The sequence below is a fragment of the Urtica dioica genome, chromosome 7 (genome assembly GCF_054948205.1).
Source record: "Urtica dioica subsp. dioica isolate 48M chromosome 7, U.dioica_male_clone48M_v1_H2, whole genome shotgun sequence".
In the NCBI taxonomy this organism is placed as follows: domain Eukaryota; kingdom Viridiplantae; phylum Streptophyta; class Magnoliopsida; order Rosales; family Urticaceae; genus Urtica; species Urtica dioica.
In genome coordinates, this window is record NC_142762.1 from 48254594 (window position 1) to 48275413 (window position 20820).

Below are 20820 nucleotides of genomic sequence, written 5' to 3' on the forward strand. Positions count from 1 at the left end.
TTTGCACGAGACAACAAAACTGTCAATTCCGTTTTGGTGGGTCTTCATATAATAAGACTAAGAGCGCATCGAAAGAAAGGCCGTGGGGGACAAATTTGGTCTTTGCTGAAAAGGAGACGAGCATGTCATTCTCACTTTCCACTCACGTGTACTCGCACGTGTGGTTTTTTTTTTTTTTTTTTTTTTTTAAATTATATTTGGACTTGTACGATACAAATAAAACTAAATGATACAAATCCGTTTTAATAGAAATTATACAAACATAAATTGGTGGACCTTCAATAAATTATTATGCATGTGAGAATGACTCTACTGTCTTTTCCTTTTTATTTTTGGTGCAATTTTGTACTATTGTTTGATTTTGAGCTGTATCTTTTGCATGCAGTTTTCCGTACTTTTTCGTTTGAGCTGTATCACGATCGGAGCCTTGGGTGAAAATAAAAAAAATAAATTTTAATAAACTACAAAAAAAGAAAAAAAAATCCAAATAATTGTATTATAATTTTATGACCAATATATATATACACTAAATATCGTAATAATACATTGCTCTTTATTAAAATTACAAAAAAAAAAAAAAAAAAAAAACTTTGATATTTTTAATACATGAACCTAATGATTTTACTAGACAACATGCAAAAAAAAAAGGAACTAATATATATGTATGTATATGTATATATATATAATTTTTTTCACCGTACTATTAAATTATGTGGTTGGATGGCCATCTTCTTTAAAACCTCTTAAATTGTTTATATCAATTTTTCTTGCATAGCATAATAATACCATAGAACGAATCCTAATAGAGAAAATAGATTTTTTTTTTTTTAATTTTCTATCTCCCTCTTGTTTTTCCTCTTTTTCCCTTAAGCATTAATTTTGTTGTCATGCCATTCTAGGTAGAGAAAGATGTTAGCATATATGTATGTATAGGCTTTTTATTTGTCCGAATTTTGAGGCCTAAACATAAGTCTATCATTCTTAGAATAAAAAATAAAATATATATTTTTTCTCGCCTGGCCTAGATCACGAGCAATTTTTAATTTTTTTTAACTCAAGTTTTATTCTATAAAAAGGATAAAACATTGTAGCTCTTTTATATAGATTCTTCTTTTTTTTTTTTGAGAAATTTATATGTATTCTTAGTATAAGGTCTCAATAATAAATTAAATTAATTTCCGGTTCCAAAAGATATGAAAAATATTAACACTTATTATTATTATCCATTACTAATTTTGACCACAAGATATGCGTGTGCATAATAAGTTGTTATTATTATTGGTTGCTATTGATGTTTTAGCACACACAAAAGGGAAGGCGTACGACTAATGTATGTTAAAATTTGTATAATTATTATTATTATTAATATATATATGTATATATATATATATATATAATATATGAGCATCCATGCTACTATCACCATTTGTTTTAAATAATGCGATTGTACTGCAATACCAAAAAAATCAATTGTCATAATTAAACACCAAATTAATAAACGATATATATATATATATATATATATATATATATATATATATATATATATATATATGTTAAGTTCGGAAAGTAAATGAATACACAAATTTATAAAGATTCACTACAAAAGTGGTTACTTCGTCTTTGAGCCTGAATTTTAAGTGTTTCGTTGTGTAAAAAGTAAAAACTAGCACAAATGCTCGAGTATAATAATTGCCAAAGCCCTTTTATCATACGAAAGGTCTTTATTACTATCTCAAATACTAAAGATCGAACGACAAGCGCTCAAAAGGATGAGCCAATAACCGTAGAGGTTTAAGTAACGATCCACATGATCCATGTGTGACGGTAGACAGGCGGTTAGGCCCCTCAATTTTTTTTTTTTTTTTTAAACCTAAAAATATATATGTTAACTTCCCTTAATTTTTTTCTCAGCATATTAACCCGTTTTAATTTAGATTTATGATTCGTCCCCGACTGTAGATGTTATCTTATTGTTATATGGACTTTCGTTTCGACATCTTTGATGACTCGAACAACTAATCGAATGTCGCCCCTATTCAATGAACTCAAATAGTAGGATACAAACATGGGTAGTCGTCGATTGTTCGCTTTTTAGCTCAAATGATAGAAGATGTGTTCGTGTAGCAATGAGGTGAAACTTTACTTCTTCCGCGACAAGCTCAATTAGTTGGAGAACTCTAGTCTAAATATATCTCACTTTCAGAGCATGTTTGACGAACATCTAATTGTTTCGATTGATTTTGTCATTTTTTGGGTCACTTGTAATATATTCGCAAATAACAGCTGATACGCTTCAAATATCGTGGTTCGGATAAGCATGTACGATAAATAAATAAATAAATAAGTAGGATGAACGAAGGCCTAATAAGGCACATATATTTAATTTTTATTGTGAGTATTTAGGACTCTACACTACTTTCAAAATATAAATTTAATTAGTCCCAATATTATATGTGTTGCGCTTAAATTGTTGTCTACTCATTATAGGCATCAAACGTAAGCTTTAAGTAAGACAAAACACGAGACGAGAATTGAATAGTAATTTGGAAATTACACCAAGTACCATAAAAGCTTTAATATTTATACCCATGCAGCCATGTTTTGTGCTTATTAAATAAAACCAAGAAAAAGTACAACACTTTGTTAAATAATTATTTAAGTCTCACACGTCCAAATCTACGAGGGACATGTAAGGAATGCCCTTAACAAGATAAAATATAAAACATCATATTACATGGTTTTGTTTTCTAACAATAAAACAAGAAGAAAACACTTCCTACCATCAGATAAGAAATCGGTCAAAATTCGGTTATTAATTTGTGAGAAAAAAACAAATTTTGAACGCGCACAACGATAATTAGCGTGTGTGCGCGTTTATAATTAAAATGTAAACATGAAATTAATATTAAAATTAAATAAATACATGAAAGTGCAATTCGACTAAAGAGTTCTATTTATAAAAATATGAAAGGTTATGAGACGTCTCAGATCTCGAGCTTCATTTTAATCGAACTAAACCCTAGTCACGATTGTTTTTAAACATATTTAAGAAATAACGTCTTAATCAATTCGGTGTTTAAGAATACTTTTACTCTTTTAACATTGTATTTTTATTTTGTTTTATTTAAAAAATGAAGAATTTGTTACAACTAATCAATTCACTAATTTTTTTTAAGATTATAACCAAAGTTTCAGTTTAATAAGAAAATAGGTTCAACAAGCCGAAGTAAATTAAATTAACTAAACTAGTTAATTTAATTTACTTTGACCTCGTGAGCTATTATTTTTAATAAATTAAAACTTTTTTTTTTTTTTTAAAGATTGTTGGTTATTGGGTTACTGACTTAATTATCCTTAAAAAAGTTATATTTAAGAAATGAATATTATATATATAACTGAAAATATTAACATGTTTACATTTTATGGAAAAATAAATCATTTTTCAAAATTCTTTGCAATTTGATAATTAATATTTTTAATTTTAAAATATTTACGTTATCTAAAATTGTTTATAATTATTTAAATTGTTATTTTGACAACTTGTTACTTTAATTTGCAATTAGTCATTTCCCTAATTTATTTTAAGATTATAGCTAAATTGTTATTTATTAAAATAATAACTCATCAGACCAGCAATAAATTAATTAACTAAAAAATAAATTTAATTAATTAATTTATTGCGAGATTGATGGATTTATTTTTAATAAAATGAAATTCGAACTATTTATTAAAAAGATGGTGAATTATTAGACTATTGGCCTAATTGTCCTTTAATTATTCCGATGTAAAAATTGTTATAAGCCGATATTTTGAGTATAATGGAAATTAACGAATTCCGATCTTTAAAAGTATTTCGTGTTCTATTTCCTTTCTTTCATGTGTTACGTGTCTTAAAACGTAAATAGTGTATTTAGAAGTATAGTAATTTCATTTGTCATGTAAAGAACAGATCATATTTCCAAAAGTACATGAACGCACACATACTAAGTAAATAAATAAAGTCACCATAAAATTAAAAAGTAAATACATAAAGTGGACGATTTCCTAATTCTTGAATTTAATGAAAAAGTTCAATTATTTTATGTAATGATAAATTTAAAATGAGTAATCTAGTTTTATGAATTTTATCCTGACAAGACAAGATCACTCGAACATAAGGATCAAAAGAGAGACGTTAAAGTGAAGTCATACATTAAATTCATTCGCCTTAATCTTTGACAATTGTGGAATGATCAGTACGATATACCTAAATATATATCAATAGTTGAAAAAAGGTTTATAACCACAAAAAGTAACGACTGGACTTGGACTACCATAAAGCGAAAATAAATTAAACAAGGTGAGACGGAACACCATTATTAAATGACGGCATGTCAGGTTGGTCAAAGTAACCACTCACTTTTTATGGTCAAAATTTCCTATACTTTTATTCTTATTTTTTTTAATTATTATTAAAAATTCTTTACACTCCAAAACATACATGTCAAGTTGATCAACTAACATCTTTATATACGTTACTCCACACATATATATATATATATATATATATATATATATATATATAAAATAAGCAACGATGCAAAATTACTATTCATCTTATTCTTAGCCAATAATATCATGTCATCTCACCTCATCTCTCTCTCTCTCTGTTCATTACAAATATATTGGATATATTTAATGAAATATTTGACCTAAAATTAAAGTTTTCCTTATGAATCTCATTTGTAAATTTATTCAATCAAATGTTTACAGTTATGTAGCTCTTATCAAGAAAGAGGCACAAAATAGAGTGGTGAAAAAAAATATATTTTTGGGTTAGTTTATTGCCTTTTTTTTTAAACTGCTATTGAGAATGATCAAGATCACAAGAACACAGAAATGTTGGACCTTGCTAAGAAGTTAAAAGATTCACTTGACCTTCTCTTTTCATGAACATATTTTAATTATTTACTGATTACACCTATATAAACACCACATGCGAAGAACATGTTTCAGACTAGTATATATATAAATAAACAAACTTACATCTTTATCACTTTTAATTAAATGACTTCATTCCTAAACTCCCTTTTTTTGGTCAACGTTTCTAAAAACATGTATGTCAGCCAATTTGATCAACCATATCACTTCTCTGTGACGTTCGGCTCAACTAAAAAAAAGGCTGAAAATTTTAGCACTAGAAAATATGGCGCTAGGAACTTGGTACGAAGATTTAAGTTGTTGGTATGAACTTAATGACTAGAGTCATTATTTAAAGTTATAAGCTAGCTAGATTGCAGGGAAGGTATAAAACTATCAGTATTTTGTTGTAGCTATTAAGCATACCGTTATATAGCACCAGCTGTTTTAAGCTGCAGAATATTTGTTCCACAAATTCACATATAAAAACAAAATGAGTGGCCAAATACTTTTGACTTGTAAATATTCATGTCATATATACATATATATATATATATATATATATATATATATATATATTTTTAGTATAGATTAACACTCATGTTATATAATATCCAAGAAAGGACAAGGCTAAAACAAAAGTTGAAAGGGTAGGACTACACTAATTTAAAAACAAAACACCCCATCTTAGTACTTAGGCCCTTGTCAACGAGTTAATGACAACTACATAGCTAGCCGTTAGAAATGCCTGCAAAATCAGATAACTGCAAATATACTTTAGCCCCCCAAAAAAATACTTTCTATAATAAGCAGAAGGGAAAAAAATCCACACCTGTTTGAAATGAAAGTTATATACTAAGCGTGATGATTGCTTTGAAGCAAACGCAGGAGAGCAGTGTTACCCTGAGTTCTGTATTTTTCATCTGAAGTGAGTTTCTTTCCACCTCGATTTCCCTGTAGATTAATTACTTGGGTGATAAGTCTTAAACTAGTAACGCAAGAAAGGAGTTTAAGTAGAATTTTACCCTTGGTTTCTCATTGACATCCACAAAGTCCATAGTATTAAAATCTCTAAGCAGCGAAGACGAGGCTGGCAATAGTCTCCTGGTCATCATCACCGAATGACAACAAAGCAAGTTCAGAGTGTAAAGTGTGACAAAGCTTTAACGTAGCAGAAAACTGTAGATTATCGCACAGCACAGAAGAGACGAAATCGCGCTCACCTTTTCGGTTTCACAACTTTGGTAACGTTACTATTCTCTCGATCAGCATTTGGGTCATCCGCAACTACGTCCTCACTAGAGATCGATGGCTCTAATGATTTCTAGTATACACAGAACGATGTAAAAACAAACTTGTTACTACCAACCATATGTGGATAGAGAAGGGCAAGTTACTTTTCTTTTATCTGATTTTTTTAAACATAAATTTCCAATGATCTGGTTTATTTGAGTAGATAAATTGAGGATTGGAGAAAGAAATACAGTTGACTTGTTCTTCATAATAATTAAGACATTGTCAAAACATCCAAATATGGGGGGAAAAAGGACAGGGCAATAGAATACCTTTGGTTTCTTAACTTTCAATGCACTTCTCTTCACTTTATTAACAGTATCTCCAGATGGGACAACGGAATTCTCAGTTTTAGGCAGATTTAAGGATTCCTAGGCCATTAAGAACAGTGGGTTAGTTTGTAGTATTTTCTTACCGAACTTATGTGCTAAAAACTGTAGACAAAAGGAAACTGGAAAAGCTGAACATGAAATACTGCGAATTTAGGACAAGAGACTTAAATTTCTAACCTGCTTTTTCTCATCAACCAGGTCCTTCGGCTTTACTTGTGAACTACTCTCATCACAATGATCTGAAACAGAAAAGAAGAAAAAGCTATAAGCTTTCTGCTATGTCTCAAAGCCATGTTGGAATGATAGTATTTATTCAGGCTGAGAAGTCGGTAAATATACATGGCTATCTTTTCTTAACAGAACTCTAAGACTATCTTGGTTCTGGCCAATACAATGCTAGCAAAATAATCAAATTTTGAGTAAAGAGGTTAAACTTAAGAGGCCAAAGAGGGCCATAGTTTTCCAGAATTCAATTGATAAGCAAGACGATTAAATGGTGATCCCTTTTACTGAATGAAAGAAAGTATCTAGTTGAATAACGGAGATCTAAAGTGACATTTGAAACTTTTATGCCCAAAATCAATTATGCCTGAAGTGAATAACGGAGATCTACAGTGACGTTTGAACATGGTCTAGTTATGTAGACTTAGTTTCACATTATCATGAGAAATTTTTGCAAATTCTAACTTAAGATCAAATAATAAAAATCAAATTTTAACCTGTCACAGCTGCCAAAACACTAGCATCATTGGTTTCAAAGCATCCAGAGTCAGGCACATCCTTGAGATTGTGACTACACCCTGAGTTGATTACATCAATCTGATATGAAATGTATAAAAATCCATGTCAAATTGAAGCCATAGGATTGATAAGGTAAGACCATCTATATTCCAGTACTCATTACCTGGCTCTTCTGCTGTGAGATTTCGACATGCAGGGTTGGATCATGAACCACTTTAACATCCAAATTTCTCACCTGGATTGAGGAAAAGATACTTCACCTTATATTGTATTGCCTATAAATAACTCAAAATTATAAACTGTTTGACGATACATTCCAACACATCTGAGTCTGAAGAGAAAGCTTTGTGATTCACCCACAGCCAAAGATAAATGCCAATTCACATCTAAACCATTATGCTTTATAATTTGACCTTATAAATATGTTGTGATGTTTTTTTGCCAGGAAGGGAAAATCTATCTACAGCTTCAGAATCCAATCCCTACCCCTAGAAGGGAACAGCTATCTAATGCATTAGATTTTAGAAAATTGAAAAAGTATTTGGTGTTTCTACTTTTCTTGCTCATTATAAATATTCTCCAAACCTTTTGAGTCTAAAAGTAGAACTACTTCATCCAACTAGACATCATACAACTTGCCTTTATAGGTAAGGATCTTTTTCAAGTTCAAGCTATCATAAATACTGTGGCATAAGCTCTTGTATCACGTGATACAAAATGCCACAAAATAATCTTCCAACCAATGTAGTTAAAATCCATGAAAGACGCAAAGAAGGAACAAATGAGCACTACTTTGAAGAATATAAAAGGTAAAGATTGCGGAATTGTACTTGTGACAAAAGATTCAGGCTTGGTTCAGCAGTAGGGCTCCCTTTTTCCAAATCTGCGTTATCCACAGATTCACTTATGTTGGAGGAATGAAGTTCTAAATTAGTCTGAAATTTGAAAAATAACAGGGTTCAGGGTTCTAGTTTAGAAGGAAACCAAGGGAAATTTTTAAGAAGGCCAAGGTGGATTTGGATTTCACCTGAGAGAATATAACTTGATCCTGTATTTGAGAAGAGTCATTTATTTTGGGAGTGGGAGGAGCACCACTACACTCTGGTAAAGAGGAAAGATCCACATTTGACTGGAACAAGAAGAAGAAAAAAAACAGCTTATTATAACTAAATGAAGAACTGAGAACTAAAATCATTAAAAGTAGCAACAGTCGAGCGACATTTGTTTTGTAAGACCTTATCAAAATCGGTAGAATAAACTCCAATCAATTCAACCCCATGCTTAGAAGTCTCTTCTTCAGATAAAGCAACATCTGTTGACTTTGGCTGCGAGCAAGTACAACCCAACTTAAGACTCTCCAGCTTCTTTTCCAGTTCTGCATTTCTTGTCTTTTCAAGCTCAAGGTTTTCAGTAAGACGCTTAACTTCACCTTCTGCCACCTATTTTGGGTAAAAAAGAACAAATTTTGAGGTCAAACCAGGGAACAAAATTTGAGATCATCACTGTGATGGAACTGTATGGTTGACCCAGACATTTCAGTCTTCAGATTATACCTTCAGTTGTTTTCCATGTTGCTTTAAGACAGTCCACAAAGCTTTAGAAAAATGTTGCAAAATCTGATAACTTCGCTCCTGCTTTTCCAACTCTACATCGCTCGCTTCTAATGGTATACGGGTAGGAAATTTTTATTTAAATTTTTTAGTTTCACCAGTGAGATAATATACAATAAAACAGGAACTTGTTAACACCACATCTAATGGCCTAACGATGCACACAGATAGAGGTTCACAAGTCACACTACCTTTTGAAACTCCCTCGATAGGGGGACATAGTTCATTTTCACATATCTTTTTTTCTGCAATCTGAAACAAAGAAAAGCATCCTTAATGTTGAAAATTTAGTGGATGATAGCATCTGCAATTATCGAGTAATGCTTGCACTTGAAATTTAGAGAGTTGAAAATATGCGATAATTTCACTGTAAAGATCAATGGTACATCCTGGACAAATAAAGGCGTCTTAAAAAGGGAATGAAAATTGAAATACCTCGGAAGCATCAGATTCAGACCCACTGATCTTCATTCTCTTTGGTTTTTCTTTTCTAGATATAGCTTGAGGTTGCCTCTTATTACAGTTAATACTTGACTGCTCTTCAACCGTATTACACCTTGATAGCCATTGAAACAGTAACACCAAATCAAACCAAAGAAACCATAAACCAAGAAAACAATGAAGGATCTTGAGTTACCTTATGCTCATATAAGGTGAAGCTTGTCTTAAGAGGTGGGTTGTATCAAGATAATTCTCTTCCTCTGACTTTACTGTTAAAATCTACAGACATGGCAATACAAAAATGATACCTTCTGATGCATTTTGATAAGAGAGAAACATTTCTGTAATACGTAGAACAAAACAAAAAATAGACATACCAAAGTCATTCTTCTCTTGCCTTCCATATAATCCCGTAGGTACTTAGTCAACTGACCGAGAATAAGAGTCAGATAAGAATATAGATTAGTCACACGGAAACATTATTTTAGTAGCAACTAATGAGTTATGCAAGTTAAACAGGAAACCATTACCAACGAGTTCTGAAAGTGCTTCTGCAACGGTTTCTTAGGGTTCCTTTGATGCTCCAACAAAGACTGATTAAAAATAATAAAGCACAAATTTATAGATGGTCAGATAAGCGCACATCACAGAGTATAATTATCAAGCCTAAATAAAGCTTACTTACCCTTAGGCACGAGCCAAACACCATTGATGTATTATTAATGAAATTGCTCTCAACTAACCTTGCTCCCTGCATAATAATTAAGATTTTAATAACAGCAACAAGTCGAGCAATAGAAATATTAGGAAAAGACCTACAACCTAGAAGGATAAAGCTGTTTTACTGCCACACCTACCACACACAAAAATAATGATAAATGATTCAATTCGAATAACCTGATTTCCAGTTTTCTTTTCTCGTTCAGCTCCAGCAAGGTCAATGATACTTAGAACAGCATTATTGGGTTCTTCTCCATCTGAATCGGTTGCAGCACCACGGATGTTGATAATGCACTGCGACCGGCTAAAGTATGATTCATATTAAATAGAAGTATTTTGATAAAAGAAATAAGCCGTATTAGTAATGCAATAAGGCTCAACAGTCTCAGAGTAATACCTGAACTACAAATACCCAATTCTCTTTAATTTTCAAAAATCTTTAAAAGAAATCTTACAGATAATAAAATTAGACAAAAATACTCAAATAGGCCAACGTAGAGATAATCCATTCACAAGTTGGTAATAAGTCAATAAGCATTTGCATTAGCTCGTAAAGTTTGCATAATTACAAGGCTAGAACCTCAATTGCTAGTACCTTGATTGGCTATTGGAATTTGTCGAAGCAGTGAGACGCATTAGCATTGCCTTAGCTATTAAAGACTCAGCCTCTTTAGCATCCGATACAATTACCTGTTTACACACCCAAAACAAAACAAAAGGTCAATATTCTTTCACACCCACCAAAACCTCTTCAATCATCGAATTAAACCAATTAACCTCTTGAAGCCCTCTTATGATCGATTGTCGCATGATTAATTCGGCTCCGTCGGAGCATAAATCAAATATCTTCTCCCCTTTGCCTCGCTCGGTGTGTATCTCAAATATTGATATGCTAAATGATCTGTGAAGATTTTATCCGCGCGTATGAGAAAGCCTTAATTAAAAACATTGTTGATATCTGCATATTCCATAACAATATATACCTCCGGAATTTAGAAGCACTGTCCAAATCAGGCTCAAAGATCCGCTGAAGCGTCCGTGGAACGATCCCCGGATCTCTAGGGCTCCCGAACACAGTGTGAGTCTTTCCGGAACCGCTAGGTCCGAGCGCCGCTAACATTCCACTTTTTCCTTTCAGAAAATCCTCAACCAAAGGGAAAACCATCTTCTCAAACACTTGTTCCTATCGATATCAACAGTGAAATTCGAACAGTCAGGAATGAATAATTATTGCAAAACCCATGTAATGACAACGCAAACTACGAGTTGAGAACCTGAGTTGAGTCCGTAGCAAAGACGTGAGAGAATCCCTCGTAAAATTCGGACTTGATCCGCTTCGACTCTTGTAGCGCCAATGGCGGAAATAGAGTCACTGAATGAGAGTCGTTGACAGTGATACAAAGATCGACGGAGTTCTTCTTTGTCACGGTCTTCTCTCTCGCGGATATTTTCTTCGCCGGGTTCTGAGGCCAAGCATTTTTGGGTCGCGGCTTGGGATTCTGATCTTTCGAATGCAAAATCGGTCGGATTCTGAGAAACACTCTCAGATTTTCTAAGCCCGCGTCAGGATTAGGGTTAGGGCTAGGGTTAGGATTAGGGTTTATCTTCGGAACATCGATAGCTAAGATTTCTTCGATCGGGAACGAGGGAACCTCCGACGGCGTGGACGAAGAAGGAGCGGTCGGTTTTTGGAGGCATTTCGTAGTAGCTGTGGTGGTCCTAGCTTTCCGGTGAGGATTCCGGCGGACTGTGATGTTGGCCGTTAGAGGACTTTTCATCTCCATCTTTCTTTGAATCTCTTTCTCTCTCGCTCGCTCTATTTTGCCTCGTCTGTTCTCTGCTCTTTGATGCTCTGGGATTTGGCGGAAAAGAATTATGTCTTCAGAATTTGAAAGCACTTATTAAACAATTTAAGTTACCTTTCTACCCTCTCCTTGGCTCCGAATTACGGTAGTGGGCTTTAGATTTTGTTTAGGCACAAGGGGAAAATACATATATACCTAGTTTGAAGATGAAAATTTCCTGAATGCCTAGAGTTTAATGACAATTCATAAATACCTCATTTATTTTTATTTTCAAAGAGTTTTGCTGATATTTTTAATGAGACTGTAAACTACTTATAAAATTTTTAAAAAAACTTTAAAAAAAATACAGAACAAGTTTAATAAAATTATAAACATAAAGGTAATAAAACTATAAAATATATGTTTTCGTAATAAACTAATTTTTTCATTTTCCTATTTCTTTGCACCACGCCTTAAACCTCTACATTGATTGCAATTGACGCTCGATAATTTTGTGTGTTTTTCTTGTCTCATTTCCTTCTATACCGACCAAATTTATAGGTGGCATTTGCGGCTGAAGTCACAACTTCAGTCATTTCTTGCATTTGTGTCACTTATTTGCTAAAATTGCATCTGTATCACTTATTTGCATTTTTGTCACCTATAGAAAGTCTAAATTACCCTCACCTACAAAAGAGGCTGGTTCCGGCGGAGATTCGATGAGATTCAACGCGATTCGAACGTAAAATTCGCTCAACTCACGAGGATGGTGGAGCGGGTTCTGCAGACCGCGCAGACCAGCCCGCCGGAGAAGGAGGCTGGCGGCCGAGTCCCGCCGGAGCGTCCAGGGGTGCGAGCGAAGGCGGCGGCGGTCGGAGATGGAGTGGATCTGCAGAACCGTGCGACCTCGTCGAGCGTGAACCCGGAATCCGGCGCGATTCTTAGATCTAGATCTGAGAATCGCGAGGAGGAGGCGGCGACGAAGCCGTGCTCGGCCGTGAAGGCGTCCCTGAGGGACGTCGGAGTGGCGGCGGCGGCGGCGAGCGTGATGCTGGCCGGGAACGCGATGGCGATGGACGTCCTGCTCGGAAGCAGCGATGGCGGTCTCGTGTTCGAAAGGAGTCTACTTTTTTTTTTGAAATATTTGACTGTGAGTCTACTTTTTGTAATTTGTTCTGTGAGTCTATTTTTTTTCCGAAATATTTGACTGCGAGTCTACTTTTTGTAATTTTTTCTGTGAGTCTACTTTTTTTTCGAAATATTTGACTGCGAGTCTACTTTGAAATCTGCGTAAGAGTATTTTGGTCCTATTTTTTATCAAAGTGACATCTATGCAACACATTTTTTCGTCGTGACTCATTTGCAATTTGGAGCCGAATTTGTGACTTTGATGCAAATCTCTCAATTTATAGGGACCTCAAATTCTCAATTTGAATAATTAATTTGAGCCTCAAATTCTCATTAAAGTATATATTGACTCTGTTTCAAATTGTAAAATATATAAATAACAAAATATTTATCTTAATGATACATGAAATTGTAAGGGCATCTCCAACCACAACTCCAAATTTGGTGTTGAAATTACACAACTTTTGTGTGTTTTTAGCACCAATTTTTTTTTATACTCCAACCACAACACCAAATCTCACACCAAAAATACTATTAAAACTAAATAATTATCATTTATAATTAATATTTCTTATATTTATTAATTAGCTGATTAAACATACCAATATTCAATGAAAAATTAAATGTACTAAATTTTAAAATAATAAAATTAATATTACATTACTTAAAAAAATCACAATACATTTAAATAATCTAAATTAGTATATTACATTTTTTTTGTTGTAGTCAATTTGTAAATTTTGAATATTTATGAAAATGTATATGGTTTAAATATATTTATATACATATTAATATTTTTTTTTAGTAAAGGTTGCAGACTTTTATTAAATTGGTTACTAGGCAGCAGTGTATATACATATTAATAGTAGTCAAACAAAGCCTAAACAAAAAAAAATATATATATATGCCATGTATATTTGATACTGTACCAACACTATATTATACAGTGTGGTTTGCAGTGTGATTGGATGATTTTTTGCACTAAATTTAGTGTTATGCGGTTGGATAGGAGATGGCCGAACTAGTTCCTGAGCTACTCTTCTTCTAAAGGACATTTCTTCGAGTAACGGTTTTCGCTCGCTACCTCACGACGCGTGTCCAATCCAATCCCACTTTTTGCATGGTGACTCCAATGTCAATTGATGACCGAACTCGATCATCCACGAAGATAGCTCACTTTGACTAACCTACTTGTCTGAAGTCTATCTTTTCATCCGAAATGATCCACAACTTTGCTCGGTCTAAGCTTCAACCAAACTACAGATTACATTGGGCAAGATTGGGATTAGAAGTCCAATACTCCTTGTGAGTGTTAGAACCCCAATATATATATATATATATATATATATATATATATATATATATATATATCTTCAGTAAATAGCTCATACAAGCATATAACACACTACTAATCATTAAGTATGAATTTTTTTTTTTTAAGAATATTTGCTGCCTGGAGATTGTTCCATCTTTTTTAAAAATGGAGTTTTGCCACACGAGCAACTCGAGCTCACAACTCAAGTATAGTATATAATTTATTAAATATTTAAACATAAATTACAAAAATATTCTTTAAACTTTAATAATAAAGATATTTCGTTATTTGTGAAGATTGAACTCATGCTCTCGCACCAAAAAAAAAAAAAAAAATCCAAATACCCGATCACAAAACAAAAAAAATTATTCACTAACAGATTTCTTAAATGTTGTATATGGATCCTTGTTTGTGTACTATATAAACAAGGAAATAAACACAAGTCGGAGAAACAAGAGACAAAATATATTAGCATTTTACAGTAACACAACCAATAAAAGAAAACAAAACTGAGATCAGCAATTTTTTTTCCTTTCTTTTTTTTTTTTACAAAAACAACCAAACAAGAGCCTCTCCTCAGGCACCTTCATTTCATCACCACATACATACATACATACAAAACATAGATTTGTTACATCGGAATCGGATCACGGAATCACGGTAATGGTGTCGGGTCGGGTTCGGGGCGGGTTGGTGAGCATGTGGACCACCTTCCTCATGGTGGGCCTGGCGCTGCTCTCCTCCTCCACGCACATCATCGCGATCCTGAACAGGTGGACCACCTCCGCCACCTGGAACCTCCCGTGGAGCCTGGGGTCCACCAAGTCCAGCACCGCCGCATCCGACGGCTGAGATTGCTCCGATCCGCCGGTCCCACTCCTCACCCACCTCACGATGTCCACGCCGTCCCCGAACTCCCCCACCGGCTTCCTCCCCGCTATCAGCTCCAGCATCACCACCCCGAAGCTGTACACGTCGCTCTTCTCGTCCACTTTCAGCGTGTAAGCATACTCTGCCACGTGTCACACACTAATCAGACTCGAGTTTTTAATCTAAACATTTACAATTAGCCCACATATGTTTAAGAGTCTACCTGGAGCGATGTAGCCGTAGGAGCCAGCGATGGAGGACATACACTCGGAGGCGCCAGGGTCCCTGAGAAACTTGGCGAGCCCGAAATCCGCCACGTGGGCCTCCATCTCGGAGTCCAAGAGGATGTTGTTGGACTTGACGTCACGGTGGAGGATCGCCGGAGAACAGTCGTGGTGGAGGTAACACAGCCCCTTTGCCGCCTGAATTGCTATCTCGTACCTGTGTAAATAATACCGGTTCCACAAATCCCGTATATTTCCGATCATTCCACTTATGGCGGTTTTGATAAACACTCGGACCGATTTTGGGGGTCCAAAATTGACGGTTTACGGTACAACAGTCGAGATCAACTCTGAATAGTTTGTATGTCATGACGTGTAATAATTTCGTATTCTAGTGTCCTATTGGCATCGACTTGTATCAACTTCATAGATAAATAAAAGAAGCAAATTGAAAGCTGACCTGGTGTCCCATTGGAGCTTGCCACCCTTGGCGCCATGAAGCATCTCGCCAAGGCTGCCGTTGGGCATGTACTCGTAGAGAAGCAAGTTCGTTTCCTTGTTGGACACGTAACCCAAGAGCCTCACTATATTCCTATGCCTGATCTGCCCCAAAGTCCGAATCTCCGCCGCAAACCCGTGGTCGCCGCGCTTCTCGTCGTCTCCGCCGCCGAAAAGCTTCTTGATGGCCACGTCAGTGCCATCTGGCATGGAGCCCCGAAAGACGACCCCGGAGCCGCCTTTTCCGATCACGTTCTCCTCCTTGACGCACTCCACCACGTCCTCGGCCCCGAACTCGAGCCGCTTGAAGGCCGTGAGCCGCCACGTCATCGCTCGCCGGAGCCTCCCGCGCCGCGCCCGGTACACGGCCAGCCCCACCACCATGACCAGCACCGCGGCGGAGATCACCGCCACGCCGAGGCGGGACCCGCCAGCGCCGGAGCGGCCTTCCGACGAGGACTCGCCGGAGCGGGCGGCCAGGCAGGAGGAAGGGCGGCGCGGGAGGCACAGGCTCGGGTTTCCGACGAAGGAGGTCTCGTTGAAGACCATGAACTGGCCGTCGGAGGGAACGCTTCCGGCGAAGGCGTTGTAGGAGAGGTCGAGGACCGTGAGGCTCGTCATGGACCGAATCTCGCCGGGGACTCGGCCGGAGATTTGGTTCCGCGACAGGTTCAGCGTGCTGAGATCGGCGAGCTTCGATATGCCCTTGGGGACCTCGCCGGAGAGGGCGTTCCGGCTGAGATCCACCGCGGTGAGAGACGAGCAGTGCGATATCGCGGCGGGGATTCCGCCGGAGAGCTCGTTCGCGCTGATGTTTATCTTCGACAGAAAGTTAGGGCGGAAAATCTCCTCCGGTATTCCTCCCCGGAACCGGTTCATCTGAAGGGAAAGAGTCTGAAGGTTCGCGAGATTACCGATCGCCGGAGGGATCTTTCCGGTGATCCAGTTGTTCGACAAGTCGAGGATTCCGAGCGAAGCGGCGGAGATCTCCGCGGGGAGTTCTCCGGAGAGGTAGTTATCGTTGAGCTCGATCATCGTCAGGTTGGGGAGCTTGAAGATTCCGGCGGGAATGGTTCCGTTGAAGAAGTTCTTCATGACACGGATCTTCATGAGCGACTCGCATTGGCCGAGCTCGTCTGGAATGGGGCCGAAGAAGGAATTCTGCATCAGAATCAGCATCTTTAATCTTCCGCCTCTACACAGGTCGCGTGGAATGAGTCCGGTGAGATGATTATCGGTGACGTCCAACTCCAGAAGCTTTCCGTTTCTTCCAAGACTCTCTGGGAGCTCAAAAGTGAAGTTGTTCTCCCAAACCTTGAGGACCTCGAGGTTCGGAAGCTCGCCGATGAAATCCGGAATCCTTCCGTAGAAGTTGTTCCTAAAGATGTTGATCAGAGTCAGATTCTTCAGCTCCGAGAATTCCGACGGAATTTCTCCCGTGAGCTCGTTGATCGACAGGTCCAGCGACATGAGATTGGACAGACGAGATAGCTCCGGTGGAATATGACCGGTCAAACGATTAATCTGCAGAAAAAGTGAGTGCAAATGCTTCAAATTGCTCAGACTTTTGGGAATCTCACCGGTGAGATTACATTGCCCCATGTCCAGAAGCTCGAGAGAAGATAGAAGCCCTAGCTCCGGCGGAATCCCTCCGACGTAGTTGTTGTCGTAACCGGCGTACAGTTCCTTCAGGTTCTGGAGTTTGTGCATGCTCGCCGGGAATTTGCCGGTGAGACTGTTGCCGTTGAGTCCCAAATACTCCAAGCTTATCATCTCGGAATAGCTCTCGGGAACGCTGCCGGAGAAATAGTTCCCGCCGAGATGAAGGTGCTTTATGCCGTTCAGGCGAACGAGCTCGGTCGGCAACGGACCGCTGAAATTGTTGTTGTACGCGTCGATGATTTCGAGCTCCGTCGCTCCGAACGCGATTTCGCCGGGGAAATTCCCGGTGAAGCCGTTGTTGGAGACGTTGAGGATCTTGAGCGCCGTTAGGTTTCCGATTTCCGAGGGGAGTTTTCCGGTGAGGTTCCCGACGGCGACGGTGAGGGAGATTAGGTTTCTCAGAAGGCCTATTTCCGGCGGCAAATGGCCGAGGAGAAGAACGCCGGTGATGTTGAGAGCGACGACACGTGACTCGGAGTCGCACGTGACTCCGGAGAAGGAACAGTGACGTGGCGATACGGCGTCGTTTGACCAGTCGTCAAGGCCAGAGCCTTTGGTTCCGACCATGGCTGGTTTGAGCTTCAAGAGGATTTCGAGGTCGCTGTATCCAAAACACGACGAGAAGAGCAGAGAGATGAGAAAAAGAAGAGAAAGAGACGAGGCTATAATCGTCTTCCTCCTCATTTCTTTCCTCTCTCTGGTTCTTATTCGTTGCACAGTTTTTTTTTTTTTCTTTTTTTCTTTAAGTGGAAACAGAGATGCTATGAATGGAAGTGTAGGAATTGTGAACTAATGACGCTACAAATAGTAGCAGCAAAAGTAGAGGAATTGTATGAGTGGTAATATAAAATTAATCAGAAAGAGAATCGATGAAGAATCAATGCTTAGATTTAAAAACAGAGAGAAAGAGAGAGTTTGCATTGCATGAGGTTTTTTTAGTCCGTCCATGGAAGGAAGTGTGGGTCCCACTAAAAGTACCGGCTATGATGTTGAGCTTTGCAATTGCAGAGCTGTCTATTCTTGAGCTCTTTTTCTGTTGCTCAGGCTCTCAACCAGTCTCTTGATGTTATGGCGTAGGCTTTTGTCAAATAATAATAACGTATAATAATTTGGGGAATTAATTTCTTTCACAACTCGAGTGTCTGAGTGATTTGCCATATGTATTCGATGGTGTAGATTAATTAAATATTTGGTGGGTCCTAGCTTGATTTGATTAATAGTCATGGACATGAGTGTAGCAAATCTTCAAAAAGTGAACAGTTTTAAAAATAATAATAATAGTAGTAAAATTGATCCTTTGGCCACATCGCCGCCGTGACGACGACACTCGCTGGCTGCTATACTACAGTGTCCGATGGTGGCCATTGAGGAAATCACAGCTCACAACATGTCTTGACTATTATTTTTCACTCCCGTGAATTTTACTTGTTTATCTCTGATTTCTATCTTTACTTTACTCTTCTTCTCTTCTATGGGCAACCACAACCCAATTTCTATATTTGGTGTTAATTTAACACAACTTTTGTGTTGATTTAGCACCAAATTTATTTCCAACTCCAACCACAACACCAAATTTCACACTAAAAATACTATTCACCATTATTATATTATTAAAATAAAACAATCTCTTTATTAAAAAATATTTCAATAAATAATTATAATGGTGATATTTTTTAATTAAGTGATTAAAATTAGTACTTACCAATATTTAACAAAAATTAAGATAAATAAAAAAAGATAAATAAAAATAACATTACTAATTAAAATATTACATTTAAATAATTCAACATAAAAACATACATTTGAAAGATAGATTACATCGTACTAATTATCAGAATTAGTATATTCATTCCACAAGTGCTCAATTAATGCATTTCGAAGTTCAATATGAGCGTCTCTGTTCTTGATTTGTCGGTGTCGAGCTAAGAATTGTTGAAATCGAGCATCTTCATCGGCTGCCATCTCAACTTCAACATTTGGAACTTCGGCTTGTTCTTCAATGGTTGGATTAACATCGCGTTCATCTTCTATTATGGATCTCAATATCGAGCATCTAATTATCAACAAAATCGAGCTCAGGAAGATCAAGCTCAGGGAGATCAAACTCAGGGAGATCAAACTCAAGGAGATCAAAATCAAGATTACACTCAGTATTATAATTATCTTGACGGAACTGGAAATAATTTTCCCCGTTTTTAAATTGCGTTTTAAGTTTTTACTATGTCTTTTTAAATTATGTTATTGTTTTTAGTTTTTATTTTATTTTTTGTGTTTAATTTAAACTTTGTAATCTATGTTTAAATTTTTTATGTTTTACTTGAAGTTTATTTTAATGTATTTTTTATTGTCAATTTATGAGTTTTGGTGTTTTATAAATAATTATAGGGTTAATATATACATATATATATATATATATATATATAATTAATGTTTAATGTGTTATTAAAAGGATTTTAAAAAAAAAAAAAAAAACTTTGCCGTGTGATACAGTGCCACTGCAAATATAGCGTGGCACTGTATCAAACACTATATTTGGTGATACAATTGCAGTATGGTTGGAGCATATCACACGACAAATATAGTGGGATGCCGTGTGATAGGAGAAGCTCTAAGGCCATCTCCTATCCAACGGCGTAACACTAAATTTGGTGCAAAAAGTCATCCAACCACACTGCAAACCACACTGCATAATTTAGTGTTGGTACAGTATCACGCCATATTTGGCGTGATACTGTATACACGGCATTTTTTTTTTTTTGTTAAGGCGTTGTTTGACTACTATTAATATGTATATACACTGCCTCTGCCTAGTAACCAGTTTAATAAAACTCTGCAACCTTTACTAAAAAAAAAATATTAATATGTATATAAATATATTTAAACCATATACATTTTCATAAATATTCAAAATTTACAAATTGACTACAACAAAAAATGTAATATACTAATTTAGATTATTTAAATGTATTCTGATTTTTTTAAGTAATGTAATATTAATTTTATTATTTTAAAATTTAGTACATTTAATTTTTCATTGAATATTGGTATGTTTAATCAGCTAATTAATAAATATAAGAAATATTAATTATAAATAATAATTATTTAGTTTTAATAGTATTTTTGGTGTGAGATTTGGTGTTGTGGTTGGAGTATAAAAAAAAATTGGTGCTAAAAACACACAAAAGTTGTGTAATTTCAACACCAAATTTGGAGTTGTGGTTGAAGATGCCCTAAACTCCCATAAATTATAAATTACTATCCACTCCTCCAAATTCCTAAATAAGTTAGGAAAATTAAAAC

General features: G+C 36.1%; 2 protein-coding genes across 3 annotated transcripts; both read right to left on the reverse strand.

The window, feature by feature from the left end:
- Positions 1–5465: 5465 nt before the first annotated feature.
- On the reverse strand, positions 5466–11908 carry LOC149392476 (ATP binding microtubule motor family protein). 2 transcript variants are annotated; one of them, XM_089621270.1, is made up of 23 exons: positions 11314–11908; positions 11023–11222; positions 10817–10940; positions 10635–10729; positions 10217–10343; positions 10005–10070; positions 9850–9912; positions 9697–9747; positions 9516–9598; positions 9314–9434; positions 9070–9130; positions 8822–8928; positions 8504–8707; positions 8296–8397; positions 8099–8203; positions 7432–7503; positions 7247–7346; positions 6705–6766; positions 6468–6566; positions 6126–6226; positions 5928–6006; positions 5735–5856; positions 5466–5650 (listed from the first exon to the last, which is right to left on the reverse strand). In XM_089621270.1, the coding sequence occupies exons 1-22, from the start codon at positions 11821–11823 to the stop codon at positions 5758–5760; spliced, it is 2631 nt and encodes an 876-aa protein (XP_089477396.1). In that variant the 5' UTR covers positions 11824–11908; the 3' UTR covers positions 5466–5650; positions 5735–5757. The 2 variants fall into 2 exon arrangements, with proteins under 2 accessions (XP_089477396.1, XP_089477395.1); XM_089621269.1 differs by having other exon boundaries at positions 5466–5666.
- Positions 11909–14711: 2803 nt separating this feature from the next.
- On the reverse strand, positions 14712–18381 carry CLV1 (Leucine-rich receptor-like protein kinase family protein). Its single transcript, XM_089619698.1, has 3 exons — positions 15821–18381; positions 15360–15577; positions 14712–15278 (listed from the first exon to the last, which is right to left on the reverse strand). The coding sequence occupies exons 1-3, from the start codon at positions 18202–18204 to the stop codon at positions 14914–14916; spliced, it is 2967 nt and encodes a 988-aa protein (XP_089475824.1). The 5' UTR covers positions 18205–18381; the 3' UTR covers positions 14712–14913.
- Positions 18382–20820: the final 2439 nt, after the last annotated feature.